The sequence below is a fragment of the Drosophila busckii genome, chromosome X (assembly GCF_011750605.1).
Source record: "Drosophila busckii strain San Diego stock center, stock number 13000-0081.31 chromosome X, ASM1175060v1, whole genome shotgun sequence".
NCBI lineage: Eukaryota > Metazoa > Arthropoda > Insecta > Diptera > Drosophilidae > Drosophila > Drosophila busckii.
The window spans coordinates 16,526,738-16,551,929 of record NC_046608.1 but is presented as its reverse complement, the minus strand read 5'-3'; the positions used below and the strand labels follow the sequence as shown (position 1 = coordinate 16,551,929).

The 25,192-nt window shown below is 34.3% G+C and overlaps 1 protein-coding gene across 1 annotated transcript in view; it reads left to right on the top strand.

Annotated features, from left to right (window-relative positions):
* LOC108606676 (myb-like protein AA) overlaps window positions 1–25,192 on the top strand; it is a 44,771-nt gene that overhangs the window by 15,475 nt on the left and 4,104 nt on the right. Inside the window, exons 2-3 of the mRNA XM_017997023.1 lie at window positions 20,747–20,901; window positions 22,517–23,654. Coding sequence (XP_017852512.1) covers window positions 20,747–20,901; window positions 22,517–23,654 — 1,293 coding nt within the window. The remainder of the gene's footprint in view (window positions 1–20,746; window positions 20,902–22,516; window positions 23,655–25,192) is intronic.

Genomic DNA, 25,192 nt, shown 5'->3' with positions numbered 1-25,192 from the left:
TTTAAATGAGTTATGCTATTTAAGTTTAATTTATGTTTTTTAATTTTTAAACTATTTTTTCTATGCTTCAAATATGTTATAAATGAGGTTTTTGCTTAATTAAATAATTAAAATTGCTGATTTAATTTGAAATTTATCGTTTTATGAATTTCATTTAATTTCATTTAATCTATAACAGCTAAAATTTTTAGTTTTAAAGGGTATTGCTCTAGTCTTAAGTACAGCGCCCAATATTTTAACTTTTGCATGTTTCGTTGCGCTTAGCATGCAAATTTTTGTACACAAATTTATGTTTTGTTTTTTTTTTTGTTGTTTTATAACAAATGTTTGTGTATAAAGTAAAGGCGAATTGAGAGCAGCCAAAGCACGCGACGAGTTGCAAGTTGCAACACTTGTTGTTAATTTTGGTTGCGCCTTTTTCTTTTTCATTTTGTTGCTAAGGCTTTAAGGTCATACAATAGCTTGGCGAAATGAAGCAGCAGCAGCAGCAATAAGTGCATAAAGAAAAGCAAAAGAAGCAGCAGCAGCAAAAGTAGAAGAAGACCCCAAAAAATAACAACAGCAGGCAAGTTTGAATAGCTTGGCCAGCTGCAAACAAAATCGAGGCAGCATAACTTAAAGTAGGTTAGTTTACTTGCACACACACACACACATACTAACACATCGAGCCGTTTGCTTTGCATACTTAAGTCGAGGCTGGCAAACGCCTCGAAAATTCGCTCGTGCTCTAATTGAGGCAGCGACAGGCAGCAAACTTTGTTGCATAATGAGAGGCATGCCGAAACGCATACTTAACTATTCGAGGTGTCTGTGTATATGTGTGTGTGTGTGTGTGTGTTCGCTTGCGTGTGTGTCTGCATTAATGTTGCACAATTGAACTGCACTTTGGACTGCCCCAACTTTCACAAATTTTCGCGTGTTCAAAGTTCGAAAAAGCAAACAAGCAAAAAAAAAACATAAAATTACTTTGCTAATTGGCCAAGCTGATAACAATTTTCGATAGCTTAAGCTAGTAAAGATAATTAAGCTCGTTAGCTGTAATTTATTATTTATACAAATTTAAAAAGTAAACAAATAAAATTAGAATTAAATTTTTGACTATTTAAAATAATTAAAGCTGCTAGCTGCTCTTCAAGAGCAGATAAGTTAAGCTAAAGATCAAGGCAATAATATTGTTTATTTATATTTCATTAAAGAGTAAAATTAATACACAATTTTAGCAAATTAGCGTAAAAACGAAATCAATTTGAAGCTAATTGCAGCTGTAATCAAAATACAATTTACTTCAAACAGAAAAAGTTAATGCAGCTATAACTTTTAAACAATAAACAATTCTAACGAAATTAATTTTTGAGCATATAGCAGCTGCTTGGCTTTAACTTAACTGAACAACAATTACTTAAGCACCTATCCATAGTATTTCAAAACACACACACACACACACACATATGCGGCTAGAGCAGTGAAACTCACATTTGAGTTGGAAAATGGGAATTACAAAGCAATTCGATTTTATAGCTTTCGAAGGCGCCAACTGTGTGGGTGAAACAAAAAAGTGTTGCCTGCTTTTAGGCTGCCGACAGTCACGTGTTGGCCGCTGCTGCTGCTGCTGCTCGAAGGTGTTTTGGGCCAAATTGCAGGTGCAGCACGAAAAACTTTTGCTAAACAAGTGCAGCGAACTTGCAACTTGCAACACAACAAAGCAAAATGCCAACAAAGGCGAACGATAAATGAATTAAAATCGATGTTGCGCTGTGTCAAAGCACAGGGGCGTGGCAGTCGCCCTTAGATGAGTGCTGTGTAAAGTAGGCACAAAAAAATCTAAAAACAGGCGGAACATTTTTTAAAATGAAAGCAAACTTTAACTGCCAATGCTCAGCATGGGGTCAGAGTTCACACACACACACAGCTGCATTTATATGCACACAAAGCGGCAACACATGTGAGGGAAGAGCAAGCAAAAAAAAATTAATTTAAATTTTTATGATGCCATAAAAATAATACATGATGCATAAAGCGAGGCGTAAAAAAGCCAAAGAGCAGAGCAAGTGAGTGAGAGTGAGAGAGAGAGAGAGAGAGAGAGTAGAAGCAAACGTGCTGGCAATAAAGGGGTACGCTGAAGACGACGCCATGCTGTCCCAATTAGCTGCAGACTGTGCGCTCAGCTCTAAGTGGTGTGTGTGTGTGTGTATTAGTGAGTGTCGCACTCTCTAAGCAACCAAGTCATTAGTGTCGCTGCCGCCGTCAAAACAACATAATATATGCATATATACATATAAAACGCAACTTTTTCCACAGCTGCTGTTGTTGTTGTTGTTGTTGTTGTTGCCCCAACAGTATGCAAAACAATGTGGCAAAGCTGCAAGCACTCAATATCGCAGCTACTTATAACTCAGACTGCTAAAACTTGCGGCTGCCTGTCTAAGCACAAAAAGTGAATAACAAATATTTTATATTTAAATTTTCAGACTTAAAAATTCAAAATTTTAGCTCAGCAATAATTAATAATTTAATAATAAATACTAATAAAATAAAAATAAACAACAAAAAATAAATTTCATACTTAAAAATTTTGAATACAATTTTAGCTCAGCAAAATAGAAATAATAAATACTATAATTAAGAAAATTGACAAACAAAAAAATAAATTTCATGCAAATAATTAATAATTTAAAATAATAAAAATAATAAATACTATTAAAAAAAAAGTAAACAATGAAAAAAAAATTTCATTATTAAAAATTCTAAATGTTGAATACAATTTTAGCTCAGCAATTAACAATTTAAAATAATAGTAATAATAAATGGTAGAAAAAATTAACAACAAAAAAATAAATTTCATACTTAAAACTTCAAAATGTTGAATTCAATTTTAGCTCAGCAATTAATAATTTAAAATAATAATAAAATAGATAATAGACAATACAAATGTTGGAATAAAATAATTAATAATAAAATATTAATTACTAATAGAAATACAAATAAGCAACAAATACTAAAAAAAAAAAACATTAAAACGAATGTTTAATACTTGCATTCTATTAATTTCTAGTTGATTCCAAAAGTTAGATGCGATTTTTTTTAAATTTATTCATTTGTTCTGCTACTTAAGGCAGCAACAATAAAAAATGAATTTAAAAAATTATTAAACTTTGTTCTGCAGCAATTTTAATTAACTAGTTTTTATATTATATAAAAAATTTATATAAAAAATTAATTCAAGCTAAAGTTTTTGCCTGCATTAACAATAAAAAAAAGCAAGCAACCTGTCAGCTCACACTAAACAGATTTCTATACGCTCAACTGTTGTTGTTGTTGTTCTCGTTTTTAGCACTTGCTCTGCTATTGTTTATGGCTTTCTACTTTGTTTTTTTTTTTTTGGTTATGAGTGTGTGTTTGTTTGTTTGTTGGCTGCTTTTTGCTTTACAACTCACACCGCCATTAGGACTACTTGAGTTTGCCTGCAACTACTTTTTGGGCCATAAATGACTCATTTGTATTCATGGTTACGCCCTGGCACTCTTGTAGCTCTCTCTCTCTCTGTCTCTGTCTCTGTATCTGCCTCTCACTCTCTGCTTGACTCATGTAGTGCAAATGAGCAGCTAAATTTGTTAGCGTCGAGTATTTGTAAGTCAAGCTTTTGTATAAATTTTATGTGCAACTTGTCTGAAGTTCTTTGAGACAACGACACTAAATTATAAGCGCACTGCACATGTGTGTGTGTGTGTGTGTGTGTGTGTGCGCTTAAGCAGCTATAAAACATTTAGTTTTGACTGCTTTAAGCTCTGATTAATCAGCATTTAGTGCTTATAACTAATTCATGCCAAGAGCTCAAGCTGTTTGCCTTTGCTTTATGCTTAGGCTACAGTAAGTGTTGACTACATGTGATTGTATATAAATATTTTATTATTTTTAATGCACTTATATATAACTATAATTGCATTTTATTTACTGTTATATATACAATTTTTGTTATGCTGCAAAAAATAATTTAATATATATTTTTATATAAACATTCGCTTAAAGTTAAAGGCAGCTGCCCTTTGTCATAATTCTTACTGCATCCACCTCGTCTCTCTACCTCTCTCTCGCTCAGTCTTACGCTCTGTTTGAGCTTTTTTGTCAAGAAAATTGTTTGAAAAAAAAAAAAGAAATTTATGCGCAGCGGTATTCTTATTGCCCCAAAATGCTTTTTGATCAATTTTGACAAGGCTAACGGGCATTCTGCTGTTTGCTGTTACGCAACGCAATTTTAGTTTGGCTTTAGTGCCATAAATCTTTTTGTTTAAATTATGACTCAGCAGCAGCCGCGCCAGTTTAATGGCCTGCGACGCTGCCGCAGGTAAACGCAATTAAAATCGAACTTGAGTGCGGCACGCACAGCTTGAAGCAGCCAATTAAATTTATTAAATAAAATGCGCAACGCATTTCGCATTTCGCTGTAAATGACACTGACACTGACTCAACGAATCGATCGAAGACTTGCCATAGCCTCTTGTCCTTGGAGTTGCCATTTTTTTCTTGTTTTTTTTTTTTTTTTGCCATTTTTCGTTTGTTTGTTTTTGTTTTTACTGTCGCCTCATGCATATGTAAACGCACGACGATTTTCCTCTCGTTAATGTCGCCGTGCCATGCATAAAGCAAAAACAACAACGACAGCAACAAGAATGAAGCAAATCAAGGCCAAGGCGAATAATTCATATATTATTAAGCTGGCACGCTCTACTAAATTACACACACACACAAGTATATAATACTAAATATATTGATGTGTTTGTTTGTGCGCTTTAATATGTCGCCTTTGTCAATTTGGGAAAATTCAACGCTCAAATGTAGGCAACAGATTTGTCTTATTTTACTTAAAGAGCTCAGCTTGGCTTCATTAACCATTAAATTTATAATATTAAACAAATTTAATTCAATTGTCAAAGTAGTATTTTATTCTTATAATACGTATTTAGAAATAATTAGCAAATAATATGTTCAAAAATAATTGTACTTAACTGAAAATTAAAAATGGTTTTAAAATAATTATGCAACTGTTTTTAACTTAAACTATTGTATTTAGAAATTTGTATTACAACATATTTAATAGCATTAATAAATTTATGCTTAGCATGAATTTTAAAGCATAGTTCAACATAAAACTTAACAAACTTGCTTTAAGTGTTTTACAGCTGCGACTTTACACACACACACACCCCGAGTCAGTTTGACTTAAATCCACAGATGGAAGTCAAGTTGTGCTTGTTACTGGCGCCACTTCCTTTCGGTAGCAGCAACAATTTAATATTTGAGCTGCACAAGAAGCCCACAAAATGCTCACTGGCTGAAAGAGCGCCAAAGAAAAAGTAGTAAGAGCAGCAGAAAAAGAAACAAAAAATATAAAAGAAAAGCGAGAAAACGACGCTCAATGCAATTAATCAAAATGATGGCCGTGCGGAACTTAGAGCTTGCCACGGCTGCTGCAGTTTCAAAGCAGCTACTTTTTGCCGACTAGCATAGAGAGGCAAAGAGAGAGAAGGAGAGAAAGAGAGAGAGAGAAACTGTAAAGTGTAATTCATAGAAGTGGCTTGAGCGAGTCGAGACAGGAAACAAAACTAATTATCGTTATGGCAATGCTGTAAATGTGTTCTAAGTGTAAAAGACTGTGTGTGTGTGTGTGTGTGAAGAGAAGACAGCCATAGCATATTTATAATTACTGTTTGCACACTTAACGAAAGACGCCAAGGCACACACATAGACATACATATATATATACAAAGACTAGGCGTAGCGACAAAAATTTTTGAAACTTCATTTTGAAAATGAGGCTCATTAATCATGGAAAAAAAAGCAGCAGCAGCAGCAACAACGACGACGACGACGACGACGACGATGTCGCTGTTGTTGATAACGACGGCAACAACAACAACAACTCAAGTGTCACAGAGTTTCTAAAGCATAATTATATATGCGTGTATGCGTACTTATGTGTGCGTGTGTGAGCTCGCGTGTTTTGTATTACTTTGTTAGGCTGTACACGCAGGAAGCATCAACAAGAAATTGTCAAAACTGCTACGCACGCCTTTCAGTGTGGCCTAGAGATTATGCCAACGAAAGTTCAAACATAAACATAGACACTGAATAGCAGAAATATGCATATTAAGTATACGTAGCTGCAGCGCAAGCTGTTTTATCGATAGTATCGATAACATGCATGAAGTTCGCTAACATTAGCAATTTAATATTAGTGTCAACTAAGATTATACCAAAGCAAGTATTAATTCAAATATAAACAGAGCCTATCATTTATATTCTTAAATGTCTGTGTTATCGTTAGTATCGATAGCACTTTAAACTTAATTAAAAGTACAAACTTAAGCATATTTAAGTCCCATCGATAGTATCGAAAACATTTTCAACTTAATTAAAATGCCCTTAATAATAGCAATTTAATTTTATTTTAAGCAACGCAAATACAAACTCAAGCATAGAGCTCAACATTTAACTTTCAACATAAATAAACTGCAATTCGATTTGAACTTCGTTCGAACAACTTGAGCAAATATCTTAAAGCAACTCAACGCCCATATCCGCAACAATTTTCTGTCTGCTATGCATAATACTTAGAGCTACTTAAGCACAAATTTGCACTCACCGCAACCAACAGTTTCTGGCTCACTTAACAGCACATGAATCCATTTAAATACGCTCCAGCATATGCATGTCAGCAAAGCAGACGCCTCAATAAAACCTAAAAAAAAAACACAACAAAAAAATAAAATAAGGAAAGAGAGGAAAAGTATATATAAGTATATATTGCCTTATTACTCATAATCAATATTAGGCACAGCTGCGGTCGTCGTCGCCACAGGCAAAAGCAAATCAGCCACTAAATTATGTGGCAAAAAATAAAAAAAAGAAAAGATAAAGTTAAAGTTAAAAGTAAAGAGCACGACTTGTAAATACGCTTAAGCAAATAATAATAAAGTAAACATACTTTAATTGCAGTGTAGACTCAAAATGAAAGTTTAGCCAAAAAGATTTTCATCAGCTTTTCAGATTGTCTGCCCTTTTCAACTGCTTGACTGTTACTAGGCTTCAACAACAATATGGCCTTGAATAATACATATATATGTATGTGTATATATATATGTATATGTATGCTAGCGGCAAAGTTGAACCATTGTATTTGGGATGTCACATTGCTGTAGGCAAACGCAATTCAAATGGAAATTAATAATCAATAGCGTAGAGCAAGTCGCGGCAATCGTGCGTAAGCCAGCCGAGAGCGATTCAATTTCAGTTGCAATTTCCTCTGCGGCAGCGCACACACACACACACAAACAAAACGCATCAGGATCAAGCGGATGAATTGAAAAGGCTTAGCGTTGATTTGCTTTCAACGCGGCAAAACATAACTCATACGCACCATGTGTCACACAACAAGCGCTTGCATGCCATACATGTGTGTATGTGTGTGTGTGTGTGTCTGCTTTTGTGTGTGTGTGCACCCTATGCCTATTAATTAGTAAAGGGCATTTCGTTTCAAAAGCACAACACAAAGTTTTTAATCAATGCACATATTCTAAATTAATTTAAGTCAAATGCATAATTAATATAAATGCTAGAATCACTTAAAAAATAAATATTTTCATTATTTTTTATGTTTATTACTAAAAACAATAATTTGTGCTCATTTAAAACTTTTATTGATATTTGTTTACATTTTTTATATGTAAATGCTTTATATTTTTAGATTATTATTTTCATTAATTTGAAATGGAAACATTGGAATTGAAAAATTGCTTGTACTTAAAACTGAAAACGAACTATTAAAATTAATTTGGATAATAAACTTTAATGTTAATATTAGTAGTTAAAAATATAGTGTTGAAATATATAATTAAATATATTTTATTTTTATTAACTTGAAATTGAAGCATTGGGATTAAAAATATTGCTTGGATTTAAGCTGACAATTAATTTTGAAAATAAACTTGAAGGCAAATATTAGCAGTTAAAAAGAAAAATGCTAGAATATATTATTTAATATTTTATATTTATTAATATGAAATTGAAGCATTGGAACTGAAATTGAATTGCACTTAATTTTGGTAATAAACTTGATTGTTAATATTAGTACTAAAAACAACAGCACTCTTCTTTTTTTATATTACATATATTATATTATATATTTTATATTTGTTAAATTGAAATTGAAGCATTGAAAGCATTGAATTGAAAAATTGCTTAGATTTAAGCTGACAATTAATTTTGATAATAAACGTATTCCATATGGAACAAAAAAATATGCACGCTCTACTTTTCGAGCATAGGGTATGTATGTATTTGTTTGCTGTGTGTGTGTGTGTGTGTGTGTGTGTGTGTGTATGAAAGAGAGCGAGCGGAAAAGCTTAATATTTAATTAAATCGATAGAGCCTGTAACGCCTGTTGACAACAGCTTGTAAAATACCAAAAGCGTTGACAGTCAAGTGATTTATTTATGTTTTGTGGCAACATCCAGGCTGGCTGCCTGCCACACATGTTTACCTTGCCTCGACTGTGTCTGCCAACTGTCTGGGTTTGTCTATCAATTTGCTTGCGCCAATATTAATTAACATCCCAAGCACTTAAAGCTGCATGAGCATGTGCAGCTCTCGTAGTTAAAGTTATAGTTGTGCTAGTTCTAGTTGTTGCCACAAGTGAAATGGCAGCGAGAACGATGACACAGCTGCCAGTGGGACAAGCCGCATGCCGCATGCAAAGTCAGCAGCGGCAACAACCATGTGCAGCTACGAAAAAACACGTGCAACAATCTCTTTTGCCCACAATTTTGTTGACGCACTCTTACAGCGTGTGGCATGCAGCGCTTGTCTGCCAGGAGTTGTGCAATTCAAATGCAAATCTATGCATAACATGTCTTAAGCAACAAAAATATGCGCCACAGCTCAGCAGCGTGGGGCAAGGCAACACGTAACATGTGTCTGCCACACACACGATCAACTGCGCAACAATGTTGCAAATACTACTTGTCTGCATTTAAAAGCAAATACATTTTGTGTTCAAGCACAACAAATACATAAAACAAATGCATTTTCAATTGACTAGATCAGCACAATATATTTACAATTATTATAACTTAAATAGTAAACAAATTGTAATTAAAATGCAATCATTATACAACGAACTATTCATTAAATCCAAACTTACTCGGCTGTTGCCAAAATCGTGAACAAATTTTGTTAGATTTTAATTTAATTTAATGTTATTTTTTTTTTAAGTTTTTAATAGTTTTTTCAAATAACTATGTAATATAAAATAAAAACATTAACAGTTTTCAGCTGATAAGAAATTAATTTAATTTATTTGCTTTTAGTAATCAGCTTTAAATACTTAATTAAATGTTTCTGTTTCTAATTTACTTTTTAATTATTATTTTTAAGCAATTTCTTCTTTTATATTTTATATATTATTTTTTGCTCATAAGAAATTTGTTTACTTTATTTTGACTATTATTTTGTTATCAATTTTTTAATTATTTTTTATTATATTATATAATTAATTAACTATTTAATATAAATTAGAAACATTAACAATTTTGAGCTTAAAGCAAATTAAATTAAATTGTTTGTTTTTAGTTGCTCTAACTTACTTTTTAATTATTACTTTTAAACATATGCTTTTTTTATAATTTGTATTTTGCTTGCATAAACTTAAAGCTAATAATATTTAATTTAATGCCAAGTTTAATTTTTTCGCCCAATCTTTTATAAATCTATTTTTGAATTAGGCAGCCAAAAATGTCAGTCAAATGTATGAGCGTCTTAAATATTGCCAAACAACAAATGTGGATGGGAAACTGAAATGGAAACCATTTCCATATGAAATGTGTGCAATTGTCATTTGCTAGCTCTGGGCTTTGGATCACTTAATCTAAATAGATTATTAGGCCATTTGCAAGAGCAAACACACACACACACACACACACACGCACACACATACATAAACAGGAAATGTTTTGTTGTAACAAGTTGTGTGGCAAGTGTGTTAAAGTTTTGACTGTTGTCGCAAGTTTTTGGCCAAAGAGCGCTTTAGGCTTATTGCCAAATTATGCAAATTGAGGCAGAGTGAGAGACGCACACACACACACACACACACACACAGCTGCTGTTAGAGCTTTGGCTTTTACTTCTTTTGTATTTTTATTTGTTTTGTTTGTTGTGTTTTTTGGGTTTTTGGTGACAAGACTCGCAGTAATGCAATCATAAATGTTCCACATGCTGTGTGTGTGTGTGTGTGTGTGGCATGTTAGTGGCACAACATATGTGCAGCATGTCCATTTGGCTCTAGTTGTTGTTGTTGACTCGGTTGACTCAGCCTTGGCTGACAACTGACAACTGCTGCTGCTGGGAACTGACAAACTGCGCCAGAGAGTTTGCTGCCGAAATCAGTTAAATGACAAACTCACACAGCGTGAGTGAAAGAGAGAGTGAGTGAGAGAGAGAGAGAGAGAGAGAGAGAGAGGCAGAGCGTTTGAAAGAGTTGGACTCTGTTGTAGGCAGACAGAGACGAGACATGAGCGCTTACAAAACGTTTTCCAAGTTTGCGACACACACACACACACATACATACGTACAGTACAAATTGCTGTTGCGTGAATTTGCCGTTAACATCCTGATTCTCTGCCTCCCAACAAACAGGCCGCAACGGCATCGTTTGCTAGCAACATTCGCTGCGTGACCAAAACCGCAAGCCCAACTCCAACTCCAGCTCCACCCACTGCCACTCCCACTCCCACTGCCACTCTACGCCTCTCTCAAAGGATAGATTTACGTCAGCGACGCAACGCGACGCGACGCGACGATTCGTTACGCTTCGTTTCGCTTCTTCTGCTTTAGCTTCTGCCCATAGCCCTTGGGCTCTCTCCCTCCCTCTCTGCCCATTACAAATGCCAATGCTGCTTGTCTTTGTTGTTGTTGTTGGCCCGCCACGTATTTGCGGCACAATTAAGGTGCACAGAACGTTAGACCAACACAAACAATCATGGCAACCAAAGGCATCAAGCTTTTAGCCAGGTTTGCCTAAAACGCTAAAACGTCACGCATTCCGCGTTACAATTTCTATGCAAATTCAGCGAACACAATTTTTATTGTAAATTTGTTTAGTGCTCTCAACCACTGTTGCTAGATTGAGGAAAAAAATAAGCTTGAGTCAAAATTTTCGTCAAAAGAACTAAAAAAAAAAAAAGAAATCAAAATTCATTAAATAAAATTAAATTAAATTAAATTATTTATTATTTTTTATTTATTATATATTTGCTCAAACATTCGGACGGACGGACGAGCAAACATGAACATGGCTGTATCGATTCAGTTGTTTCCAAATTCTATAAGCTATCTCCAAGTACTATAAACTATTTTACTTGCAAAAAAGCTAGATCTAGCTTATAATAAGCTAATATGGCAACACTGCTCGCTTTATATTTCAAATCAAAGCCATTTCGTATGATGCCAAATTAATCATAGATTTATATTATTTATAATAATATAATAAAAAATAATTCTTAAATATTAGCAAATAAATTAAATATTTGTAGTCACAAAATAATATAATTAATTAAATATAAATTGCATATTAATCTTGTAATAATAAAAATAGTAAATGCAATACACTAAAAAATATTTTTGTGAAATAATAATAAATAATTCCAATTCTCTGGCAAATATTTTATGCAAACTTTGCGCATTTCCAGAACACACTTCAAACAAAAACAACAACAACAACAATGAGCCAAAATAACTGTCACTATCGTCAATGCCAATTAGAATCGTTGGGTAGCGTGTTATGCGGTTAACTTTTTCGGGTGATTTCTAACGTTTGGCTCTACCTGTTTTCGTTGCTGTCTAACGGAATTTATTGGCCGCTTAGTCAGTTGCACACGCATATATATGTGTGTGTGTGTGTGTAAGTGCAAGTTCAATTAATTCGCAGTCAGACACACTCACACACACAGACATAAAGACTGGCCACAAGCTTCATGTAAGCTTGCTAAACTGCTGGGCTAACTAAACTGTAAGCGATGTGTCTGTGTGTGTGTGTGTGTGTGTGTGTGTTTTGGGCTTGTGTGTGTGTGGACAGCCAGTGGCCATTTTGTGTGGAACTTGGAGCTCGTATCTTTAGCAAGTACCTGCTCCTCTCTATCTCTATCTCTATCGCTGTCTCTGTCTCTGTCTGTGGCCATCAGTTAACACAGCATGTTAGCCAGTCTAGTAGCGATGGACGCAACACTAAGCCAAACAAATTTTCAAAAAAGCAAGGCCTGAGCCAAGCTCTGTGCAATATAATTTAATTATTAACTTAAGTTTATCAAGCGTTTAATTTAATTGACTCATTTTTTGTATTTTCAAGCACAAAGCTCTGAGATTTTTTTAACATTTTTTGCTCATCTCTATGAGCTGCAGCTGTACCTGTTTGGTAATAAGTCTGCATTGGTGTGTGTGTGTCTGTGTGTGTTTCGCAAACGCTTAACACTCAACTGAGCACTTGAAGCCCCTATGACAACGGGCCAACAGCCAACAGGTTGCTTTTGCCACAGGCGGCAGCAGCAAGTGAAGCGCTATAAAACCCTAATCGGTTTAATGGACATATCACATCAAAATTGATAAGCAAAACAAGAGACGACAATGTTTGTTTATAAACAAATGCAAATTTTAAACACTCTGTCATAAATTGCAAATTAATAAAAATACATATAATTGTAATTAAAAAATTAATATAAGCTGCTGCAAATTAAATTTGAAAAAAAAAGCTGAAAAAGTTTAAAAATATATAAAATATTTTACATAAATATAAATAAGAAATATTTAAAATATAAATATAGATATGCTAATTAATAAACGTTGAGCTTAAGCTCTTAAGTAATTCATTATGTAGCAAAAAGTTATATATAAATATTGTTTTAATTTAATTAATAACAATTAAAAAAAAAACCCCAAGCTGCTTAAAAGTTTAGACCAACTGAATTGATTTTAATTTTTACAGAGAGTGTAACTAAAAAGAGCAAAGCGAGTGAAAGAGAGAGAGAGAGAGAGAGAGTACTTCGTCACCTGTTGAGCGTAAATGTTTAGTGATGCTGAAAATTGCATTTAATGCCAGTTCAACAAAGTTAATGCGTATTAATGTGCTTAAATTTTGCCGTTCGAAATTTGTTTATGGCCGTTGGCTGCGTTTACTCAATGGGAAATGGGAAAGCAAAGCAAGTGAAAGCACAAGTGAAGCTTCAATGAAGTGAAATGAAATCGGCTTAGCTGCAGACACACACACACGCACACATATATAAATACACAATGTAGTAAATTACTTGCAATAGCATTAAACGCGCCCAAAAATAGAAAACAAAGCAAAGGCAAAAGCAAAATAGAAATACAAGTGAAACAACAGGTTGGACTTATGCATGGCTTAAGTACACACACATACACACACACATATATATACATATATGTTTTATCGTGAACATAAAAGTCATGGGCAAAGCCAAAGCTAAACAATGCATATTAGATGCTATTTTTATACGCTAGTAACAAAGTTTTATGTTTTAGCCAACGGCTCATAAAATAAATAAAGAAAAAATAAAAGCCAAAGTTACGCTCACAGTCGACATTACGAAACCCTGCCACAAATCTATAATTTGACTGACTTATGAGACCAGAGACCGTCGCTATGTTTTATAGCAGCGGCTTAAGCAATATTTATGCTTGTTGCTTAGTCAATCTACTTTGAACTGGCGAGGCCAAGATTGAACAGCAGCTGCAGCTGGGTAATCAATTTCTCATACGAGACGAGGCGACTTCACGCACTCAATTCAGCAATACTCATTGTCCTTGGCGGCGTATCCATGTGCCTTGGCATTGATGCTACGCTCATGCATCTTAAGCCAAGCGACGCAATTTGATCTTTAGACATATCTGTGACATCTATTTAACATAAATGTTATAATTTATAATTTTAAATATCCTTAAACAGGCTACAAGCTAAACTAAAAATTAAATTTACAAATATTTTGTAACATAAATCTTTGTTAAATAACAATAAACTATGCATACGTAAATAAATAATTATATTATAACACTTACAACTTTTTCTTAAATAACAATAATACATACATGCGTATTTATTGAAATATTTTGTGCCTTAAACCTATAAAATTTATTTATATTTATTGAAATTGTTTGTCGCATTTTTATAGCACAAAATGTGCATTAAAATTATTAAATTTATTGAAATATTTTGTCACATTTAGAAGCAAAAATGTGCATTAAATTTATAAAATTAGTTTAAGTTCATTGAATTGTCTCATTTTTATAGCACAAAATCTGCATTAAATTTCTAAAATTTATTTATATTTATTGAACTTGTTTGTCACATTTAGAAGCACAAAATGTGCATAAAGTTTATAACAATTATTTATATTTATTGAAATACATAAATAGATACATGCGTATTTATTGAAATATTCTGTGCATTAAATTTATAAAATTAGTTTAAATTTATTGAATAATTTTGTCTCATTTTTTATAGCACAAAATGTGTATTAAATTTATTTATATTTATTGAAATTGTTTGTTACACAAAATGTGCATTAAATTTATAAAATTTAAATTTTTGCTTTAGCACGCAGCTGCTTTAAGAATTTCTACATTTGTTGTTATCTGCATGCTAACACGCCCTAATGTAGACACTCACTTTTGACACACTTGCCAGTTGTTTTTCTTTTCCATTTCCCTTGCCTTTTTTTTTTTTTGTTCAACTTCTGTCTCATAATGCGTGCTATGATTAACTTGCTTACATATGTATGCATGGAAGGAATCCAAGCGCCCCCAACAAGTTTGAATTTTCACTTGGCGAACACAACTTCATATATTTTTATTATGCCAGCTGCCTACAGGTGAGACAGTAAATGTCTTTGACACACACACACACGCATATATATATATATAGCTAGAGTTACGCAAGTCAAAGGAAAATTGCTTTCTCGGTTTATTAAGCGCATTTTATAGAATTTTTAATGCCAACAACTTTTGGCTACAAACTTATATTATATTACTTTAATATTTTGTAAATTTTTATTATGTTTACATAAAGAATGTGCAGAGTGTCTTAAAAGTTAGTCCAATGAACAGACAGCAGAATTCTGGATCAGGCTGCTGAGCTCTTAGTCGATAAGTCTGTCTGGCTGTTAATTGCGTCTCAATCGAACAGCAGCTATTAATATATAATAATATATATTATTTGTTTTAAATTTATAGCCAAATTTAGTGGGTGTTGTAATATCAGCTGCGCCCATTTATTGTATTTGAAGCTTTACATATAACTGCAATTTATTGCTTACTAAAAATACAAATAAATATTAATAGTTTGTAATACTTTGCATATGTACACAGTAAGCCGATTAAATATAAATTGTTATAACTGTTGAGCCAAGCATAAATCTGCTGCTAGTTTACGCAAGAATTTTAATTTAAACTGGATTTGTTAAATTGCTAGAAGCATTTAAATATTTGCTAAATCCAATTTTAACAAAAACTTATCGATCTATGGCAATTGCTTTTTAAATTTAACCCGCACACAAAAAAAATAAATGCTTATAAATTAATTGCCGACTTTGATAAGTCAAACTTTTGCCTTACACAACTTTGGTTTTGTGGCGAAAGTACAAATATAACGCATACGCATAGTAGCGCAGCTTTTCTTTTTAACTTTATGCTCTGTTCCTTTCGCATGTTTGCTTATTTTGTTGACTAAATTGTGCCAATTTGATTTTTGCTAGCTGCGATGCCAGGTAAAGTTTTTTATATGCGGTTACGGTTTTTATTTTTTGTTTGGTAAAAGCAAAAAAAAAAAAAAATTACACAGCGAGTGCAAAAGTGCAAAAAGTGCTTTGAGAAGCGTAAGTAAATTTATTTGCTTTGGGCCCACGCTTGAATAGCTCAACAAATATGTTTGCCAAGTTGCCCAAAAATAAAATAAAATTTATAAAAAAAAATTATGCATATGCAATGGCTTAAACAAAAAAGTTTTTGAGCTCCAAAATGTGGAAATTTTTAGACGTGCGTAGAATTTGAATTAAATTTTGATAACATTATAAACGCAGTTGCTGCAAATTGTCAATTTAAAGACTTTAAAGCAGCACGTGCCAACGTGTGCAACTTGCAACATGCAACTAGTTGTGCATAAACATAACATGTGTCATTTTAAGCAGACAGCAGCAGCAGCAGGAGCAGCAGCAGCAACAAAGTTTTTCATGTCGAGTATTTCTATGTTATGGCAAAAGAAATGCGTTTGCCGCTCATTCTGTATTCCATTATGCTACTAAGCAGCAGAGCAATGTTGCCACTACCACTACTACTACTATGTGTGTGTGTGTGTGTGTGTTTTGTATTTAAATTTATTTAGTGCAGAGTCGACAGGCAGTGAGACAACAATGGCGACCACAAAACCCACTAAAGTCTAATTAACATGTCTGCAAACGTAACAATGCTGCTTGTTGTTGCTGACACACACACACACACACACACACAAATACACACACACATACTGGTTAGCTTCACTCAAAGCACTTTTGGTTGTCTCTGCATTTGCAATGATTTAATAGCTGCACACAGTTTGGTTGAAAATACTTTTTAAAATGCATTTCATGTTCAGACCAACTTGCTTGACATTTGTCGCTCTCTCTCTCTCTCGCTCTCTCTCTCTTTTTATCTTTTGTGGCTGAGCCTTGGCCCTGTCATTTGTTGTTATGCAAAGTTTTGTGACATTTTCTTTTTATTAATAATATGCAACGAGTCGTATGCGTGTTTTGTCAATAATAAACAAATTTTGTGAGTCACGCAGCGTATACGTAATATGCGCGCAAAGCCTGTGGCGCTCGCTCTTCTGCTCTTCGTTGAGGCGTAAACTAGAGCTGAACTAATGCATTAACTGTTTGCTCAATTGCCCAATTGACCAATGTTTGTGTGTGTGTGTGTGTGTGCGTGTGAGCTGCATGAAACAATTTGCACAGTTGATCAGTCGACTGCACATTGTGTCTATCTGTCTCTTTCGCTCTCTCTATCTTTGTGTGTGTGCAAATTTGCGCATAATTATGCTAGAGTGTGGCTAACATAAGCATACACTGCTACAAAATATGAAATATATTTTAAATATATAAAATGTTTGACTTTGCTAACTCAATTAAAGTTTTTGTTGCCTGCTTTTGTGCGCAGCGAGTTACAACTTTAACCAGAAGCTATTTAAGTTATTTATATATAACAAAAACATAACTAACAAAAATAAATGTTAGTAAACATTAAGCAACTAAATATAAATAAAAACAAAGTAAACCGCTTAAAAATTGCATAAATAAGATATGAGTATATATAAATATATAAGATATATTATTAAAAAGGCTTTAGGTTGAGCAGTTAAAATTTGCGCTCTAATAATAATTGAAATTGTATTTCTGTACTAAAAACTACTAAAAAGTTTACTCTAACCGCTCAGTGTTTGTATAACTGCGTTTATTAAAAAGAACGAGCCACTTATGCTATGCGTGTGTGTGTGTGTGTGTTCGAGCTAAAAGTCAACAGGCCAGAATGGGTTAATTAACAGAGCGAAAGAGCGAGAGAAGGAGATACATAGTTTACTATTCATGCGTTGAATATGATGCGCTCGATATAACTGTTGAGCTAACTATGCTTGGCACATTTAAACGAAGCGCCAGCAGAGAAAGAGCGAGAGAGAGAGAGAGACAGAGAGAGAGAGCGGCAGCTGGACTATATAGACTGTAGCAATTAATTAGACTAAAAACTGTAGGCAGACGACAAGCTGTTGTCAGAGTGAGCGAGAGAGAGAGAGAGAGCAAGTTGGCAACTTTTGCTGCTAAAATATGCAACATGCTCATTACAAGCATAATAATTAAACTCCAGAGTGCCACAACATTCAACTGGACGAGGCCAAGGGGGGAAAGGGTCAAATTGTTTGCGCGCTTCTTGTATGACAAGCAAGTGGGGGTGGGGAGGGGCTTGGGGGTAGCAAGATAGTGTCAGAAATTTTTGTGCCAAGGCCCTGTGCAATGGATTTGATGTTTGTGTGTGTGTGTGTGTGTGTATCTGTGTGCTTGCCACTGAAGCTGAAGAAAAACAAGCAACGTGCCACACACACACACACACACATACACAAGCAGCATGCTTGCAACAGCGAGAGAGCTCGAGCGACGCTGCGTGCAAATTAATGCGACATTTATTCATTATGGGGCAAGGAGCTGTGCCTGTGTCTGTGTGTGTTGTAGGCTTGTGGGCTGTGTCGCATCCACTTGACAGGCGACTCAATGCAACAGCTGTCGCCGTGGCAAGTAGTCGCTTCACTAACGCCGCTTTGAGCCTTTGAGCGGCAGGCAACAGCCCACTGGGCACACATAAAAAGCATTTGCGTGATTTTATTTACAGATTTTTATGCACCCACTCTACCCACCTCTCTCTCTCTCTCTCTGTTTGTGTCGCTTGTCTCTCTGGGGCACATTCAGACCCTGCGGCCGTCAGTGCGGCTCATCTTTTCGTTTGCCCCCTGTTCGTGTTAATTTAATCACAGTAAAAACGAATTTAATTAGTCGCCTGCATACGATTTTCATAATTCTATGTCCAGGCTGTGCCACCAAAGCACAAGCTGCCACACAAACTGGCAACAGCTGTTGCACGCATATTAAATACTTGCCACACACACACACACACACACACACTAACACACACGAGCACACACACACATTTGCATATTGATTACATGCGTGACAGCTGCACAACTGAAATTGGTTTTAATTGTAAACTGGTCCAACTGGTTGTTGCTTTATAAATAGTTTAGTGCAACTCATTTTAAATTTAATTAAAGCAACTACTATAAGCAGTAATTTTTTCGCTTGCCACGCACAGTGGTTCTCAAGCAGTTTCTCGAAGACTTCAATATTTGTATACAAAATAAAAAGAAAGTCTATAGTATAAACAAAAATAAATAAACAAAGTTTATAGTATAAAAAAATAAAAGAAATAATACATATATGATTAAAAGCATTAAAAATTAAGTAAATTATATAATAAAAAGCATAAAATTGTAAGCATAAATTAAAAAAATCTAATTTAAATTTAAAAACAATAAATAATAAAAAAAATATCAAATATAAATCAAGTAATATAAATTAAATATTTTTGTTAAGCTGTTAAAAATGTTTTGCCTTTAAATTATTTAAATTAAAAAAACAATAATTAATAAAAAAAAAAAATATAAAATATAAATCAAGTAATATAAATTAAATATTTTTGTTTAGCTGTTAAAAATGTTTTGCCTTTAAACTATTTAAAATTTTTGCTTAGCTTGCAATGAATTCCAAGGATTTCAATAAAAAAAATAAAAAACGAAAGCAGCTTAAAAACATTTTTTTAATATGTTATAAATAAATATTTTACAGGTCAATTATTTGTAAATAATATTTATTTAAATCTGCCACGCTACAAATTACTCATAAGTAATACTTATTAAATTATTAGACAATTTACTAATTGTAAACAATGCAACAGTGCAAATAAATTTTCCAAGCTTAAAATATTTTAAAAACCAAATTGCTAATCGCTTTGCCTAAAGCTAAATTGCAGCAAATATTTTAAATAAATAAATGAAAATATAGTTGAGCAATTGCTAAGCTAAGAAACAACAAAGAAATCTTAGCACAAGCATGTGTGTGTGTGTGTGTGTGTTTGGCAAATTGGTTTGCATTAATCATGCAGCAGTGTTGCTTGCTCTTTATATTTAGAAAAGTTTTTTGGCAAACAGCTTGAGCTCAAGACACCCTAGAGAGAGAGAGAGACTTTGAGAAAGAGAGAGAGAGAGAGAGGGAAAGCTTGGACAGCCAAAAGTATTCACAATGCACAAAAGTAAAGACTGAAATGGAATGCAAGAAAGAGACAGAGAGAGAGAGAGAAGCAATTGTGTCAAATTTGCAGTAAAACTAATAAATTTTTATTTGCGGTCGAAAATGCTAGAGATTGTGATATGCTAACTATATGTATGTAGATATATATATATATATAAATGTAGAATGCAGATGCTTTATGCTAGCCCAAGCTACACACTCACACACACACATATAAACACATATAAGTTTGTGGTAGTATATGACGAATTTTTATAGCATTTTATTTTAATCTTTTATGTTGTCAGACTTCAGCTGTATGTGTGTCCTTTATGCCCTGTCATTGACTGAATTGCCATTTGGGGAAATCACACACACACACACACACATAGTCAGGCGCTAGCTCTTGCTGTTGGCTTCTTGCTGAATTCTTGTCTATTCAACTATGAGTAAAAACCTATTTTTATCAGGTCATGCACATACTTATACACACATACTTGCATGCATGTGTGTGTGTGTGTGTGTGTGTGTATTTCAATGGGCGCACACAAAAGTGGAAGTCAATTCAAGCAGCTTAGTTTTATTTAAGCAAAAAGCTTGCAAAACAAAAAAAAAAAAAAATAACTACAGCGCATAGAGAATTCATACGCAAAGAAATTCATACCACAGCAAATACTATATAGCTATATATACAGCATATAGTTCTTTTTATCCAAAATGTACTTGTATCTGCATTCACCTGAGTACATTTTTTTTTTTAGATAGCGTAGAGCTCTCTTTCTCTCTATATATATTGCGTATTATATTTGTTTGCTTTGTTTTTGCAGATTTCAATTTACAAGCTGAGGCTAGCATACCGGAGGACATCTTTGACCAGCATGATGGTGACATTGAGGACGATGCTGCTGCAGCCGCCGCCCAACTGCAATATGTCGAGCCTACGGCAGACAGTGACGCTGATGATTTTGAGGCGGCTGATATTGTGAGTATGAGAGCCAAAGCGAGAGCTAAGCTAAGACCCCCACCCAAGAGTGTTGACGATTGAGGTCACATATAGACACAGAGACATACAAGTGTTTCTCTGTCTGTCTCTGTGTGTGTGTGTGTGTGTGACAAACGCATTGAAATCGCACACAATGCGGCCAGCCAAGCTGAAATTACTTTTGTGCTTTGGGTGGCAGCTAAGCTTGACCTAAGCGCAGACCAAACTAGAACGAGAGCAGCTTAAGTAGCAAACAAAAAAAATGTCGATAGTGTTGCTTGAAGACCAAAAACTAGTTTAGCAAGCGGTGTACAGCAAAAAGTGTGTTATCGATAGTATCGAGTGAGTAAGTTAGAGTTTTTTTCGAGCTTGGCAAACTCAAAAGAGCAATAAGAAAATGTTAAAAGTTTTGCTTAGTAGCTAAAAGTATAGCTTACTATCGATAGTATCGATAAATGAATTAGACAGCATTAGCAGCTGTTTTATATAATTACAAAAATATGTTAATAATGAACAAGAAAAATGTCGATAGTGTTGCTTGAAGACCAAAAACTAGTTTAGCAAGCGCTGTACAGTAAAAAGTGTGTTATCGATAGTATCGAATGAGTGAGTTAGAATTTGTTGAGCTTGGCAAACTAAAAAGAGTAACAAAAAAAAATGTTAATAGTGTTGCTTAGTAGCTAAAAGTATAGCTTACTATCGATAGTATCGATAAATGAATTAGACAACATTAGCAGCTTTTGTTATGTAATTACATGTTACTAAATATGTTACTAAATATTTATAGTATTATTACTTTTATTTTATTACTATAAGCATTATTTTAAACAATTTTTTTAAATTTTAAACAATTGCCAACAATAATATTCAACTCTTGACTTGGCAAACTTGCCAAAACTTTATTAAGTAAACGCAACAAAGCTAACTTATGCCAATCAATAGTTTGTTGGTTTTTTTTTTTGTGTGTTTTTGTTGGCTGCAAAGTTTAATTTGTGAAAATTCAAGTTGTTGACAATTATAAGGCCAAGGCATTGAGCTGAGAGCTGAGAGCTGAGAGAGCCAACTTAAGTTGGAACAAAGTAAAGAATTAAAAATGCATAAAAGCAGCAGCAAAGCCAAAAATGTCACCTGTGCTCAATGGGAGCGAAAGAGTGAGATAGAGTTAGGATAAGTAGACTGAGAACAATTTGGCAGCAGCAGCAGCAGCAGCAGAAAACTTTTGCTTAACAATTGTTTGCAAGCACTTTCAGGCTTAATGGTTTGGACAAATGCAATTTTACATGAAATGGCGTGGCAAGAGAGGGGAGAGTGGGGGCAAGATACTAAGTCTCATGGCAGCCACATATTCGCATCTAATCAGCGCTGTTGCAGCTGACAGCTGTGAAGGCAACTTTGAGAGCAAAACTTGAGGCTTGGGCTTTTTATTGTCGCCACATGAGTCGCTGCCTCTCGCTCGCACGCTCAGTCAGTCAGCCAGTCAGTCAGTCAGTTAGGCAGTTAGGCAGTCAGTGTCGCCCCAAAAGAACTATGCAGCATTTTTGGCATTGCAGTGAAAGGCTTTCTTTTCTTTTTATTGTCTTTAGTTTTCTCACATTGTGCGCTTGTCTACTTGCAGATACTTGAATCTCAAAGGCCCATTTGGAGGAATTTCAGTGTTTACCTAGGCAGGGATGGCAGCAGCACAGTCAAGAAGAAGCACAGCAACAACAACAACAACAACAATAAGAAAAACCACTACAACTACAAATTGAAAAACAATAAAGCGAAACAGCTGGCGCTGCAACGACTTGAAGCAGCTACAAAATCCATTGCTGCTGTTGAGGCCGTAGTTGGGGATGAGATTCAAGAGGCCAAAGAAGCAGACTACGATGGCGATGACGATGCGGAGGAGACTGAAGAGCAAAACTTGAACATGGACATGAACGTTGATATGGCTGTGCCGAAGCACGCGAACTTTCCCAGCAAAAGTTTTGCGTATAAAAAATTTAACAACATGCACGAACAGCAAAATCAACAAACCCAAAAGGAGCAACAGCAGCAGCAGCAGCAGCAACAGCAACAGCAGCGTCAGGCAAATGCCAATAGTCCAGTCCAGGAGTCAAAGCAAAGAGAGCAGCAGCAGCAGCAGCAACGTGAGCCCGAGCAGCTGTTAGATGCTATTGAAATATTAAATGAACGAAAATTTAATAAACCAAAGGAGCAGCAACAGCAGCAGCAGCAGCAGCAGCAGCAGCAACAACAGTTGTCAGAGTCTGAGAATATTATGGCAATTGGTGATATTGAGGACAATTTTGATAATGATGAAGCATTGGCGGAAGACATTAAGACGCAACTTGACAATGATGAAACGACAACAACAGCACAACCGACACCAACAACAACAAGCAGAACAACTTTAGCTAGCAGCACAGCAGCAACAATTACTGGCAGCTATCAACAGCAGCAGCAACATCATGAGCCCATGGCACGCAAACAAAAGCGTCATGGCTGGTCCAACTACAAGCAACAGCAACAGCAATCGCTGCCTGATTTGCCTGAGAATGCGCACCTAAGCGACGTGGGTGAACTACATTACTATGATCAACAACAACAGCAGCAGCAGCAGCAACTTGGAGCTGACAGCAAATCACAAGCCAATTACTTGAGCAGCTATTTTAGCTCAACAATAAATGAAACCAAGAGGCAGCAGCAGCAGCAGCCGCAGCAGCAACCACGTCTGGCAACCGAAACGACTGCAATGCGTTTTCATGCGGGTAAGACATTTGAGTGCCACCAAATCTTGTGCCCAAGTCTAGCCAAATTAGTAAAATGTCTGCCAGATATACATTGGTCCACCCATAACACAAATATATATATATATATATATATAGACTATATATGCCACTTGTACATTTGTGTTTGGTAAGCAGCATAAGCCGCAGTCCAAATAGCATTGGCAACCTGAGCAGGTAACGGCCAGACAATGCCAAGCCACACACACACACACACATACGAGTCAGACGCTCAACTCACACAGACAGACAGACAGACAGACAAACATGCAGAGCACTTGCACTGTGGTTGGCTTTGTGCTCAAAAGCATTTCACATCTCAAGCGAACTAAGTTCATTTTGCATTTAATTCAAACAAGCAGCAAAAAAGAAGAAGCAGCTGAATATATAACTTAACTTAATATAACGCAATATAAACAATATGCATAATAAAGAGAATTTATATTTATTAAAACAAAAGCTTATGCAAAATTTATTACAAAAATAATTTACAACTAGCACAAGACAAGCAAAATGAACAAATAATACAATATTAAATTTATAAAATAAAAATAAAATAAACTAAATAAAAAAAAAATAGTAAAAATATATATATATAAACAAATTAAATTATTGTTTTATATAAAATAAAACTAATAGAAGTTTTATTTGTAGCCGTTAAGCGAGGTATATTCGTATTTATTTCAATTTATTATTAATTTAAAAAATTTAAAACCTTAAAACAAAATTAAAATGAATATAAATTAAAAATAAATATATTTAAAAAAAAAACTAAAAAATAAAACATAAATAAAGACGCACGCACATACACACACATTTAAAAAATATTTTATATTTAATTTAACTAAAATTCAATATTTCAATATCATTTAATTTAATATAAAATAAAAAATGTATCTTGAGTTTTATAATAAAATTAAAATCAATATGAGTTGAAAGAAATTAAAATTAATTAATGAAACCCATTAAGTTATTTTGAGAAATTTATCCTAGTCTCTATACATATTTATAATTCGCAGCTGAGATGTATGATTTTTTAATGATTACGATTATAAAAAATCAGTAATATTCCAAAATAAAAACAATTCTTTAAACCCAGAAAAAATGCTTAGTCAATATGGAGAAAACATTAAATATTTTAATTCTTATATAGCTATTTGTAATAACGTGTGGTGTGGAGCGTGTGTGTGTGTGGGGGGGGGGGGGGGGGCAGGAAAAGTGGGCAACAAGCCCTAGTGGCTGCGCTGGTTTGTCAGCAACTTTGACTTGGTTTGCCTGAAGGGTTTTCGCTTATTTTTTTTTTGTTTTAAATACGGTCAGCAGCAAAACCGAACGTGAAGCGCTTGGAGCGCTGGGGCAAGTTGCAAGCTTTGACTGTGAAGCGTAAATTGAAAATATGTTAGAGAGTTTAACCCTCAATTGAATGCCAACGTGGGAGTTTTGCAGTTTTAATGTTTTTTTTTTTGTTGTGTTGAGCATGAACTGAAATTGCATGTGGCTTTAATTAGTTTATGGGGCTT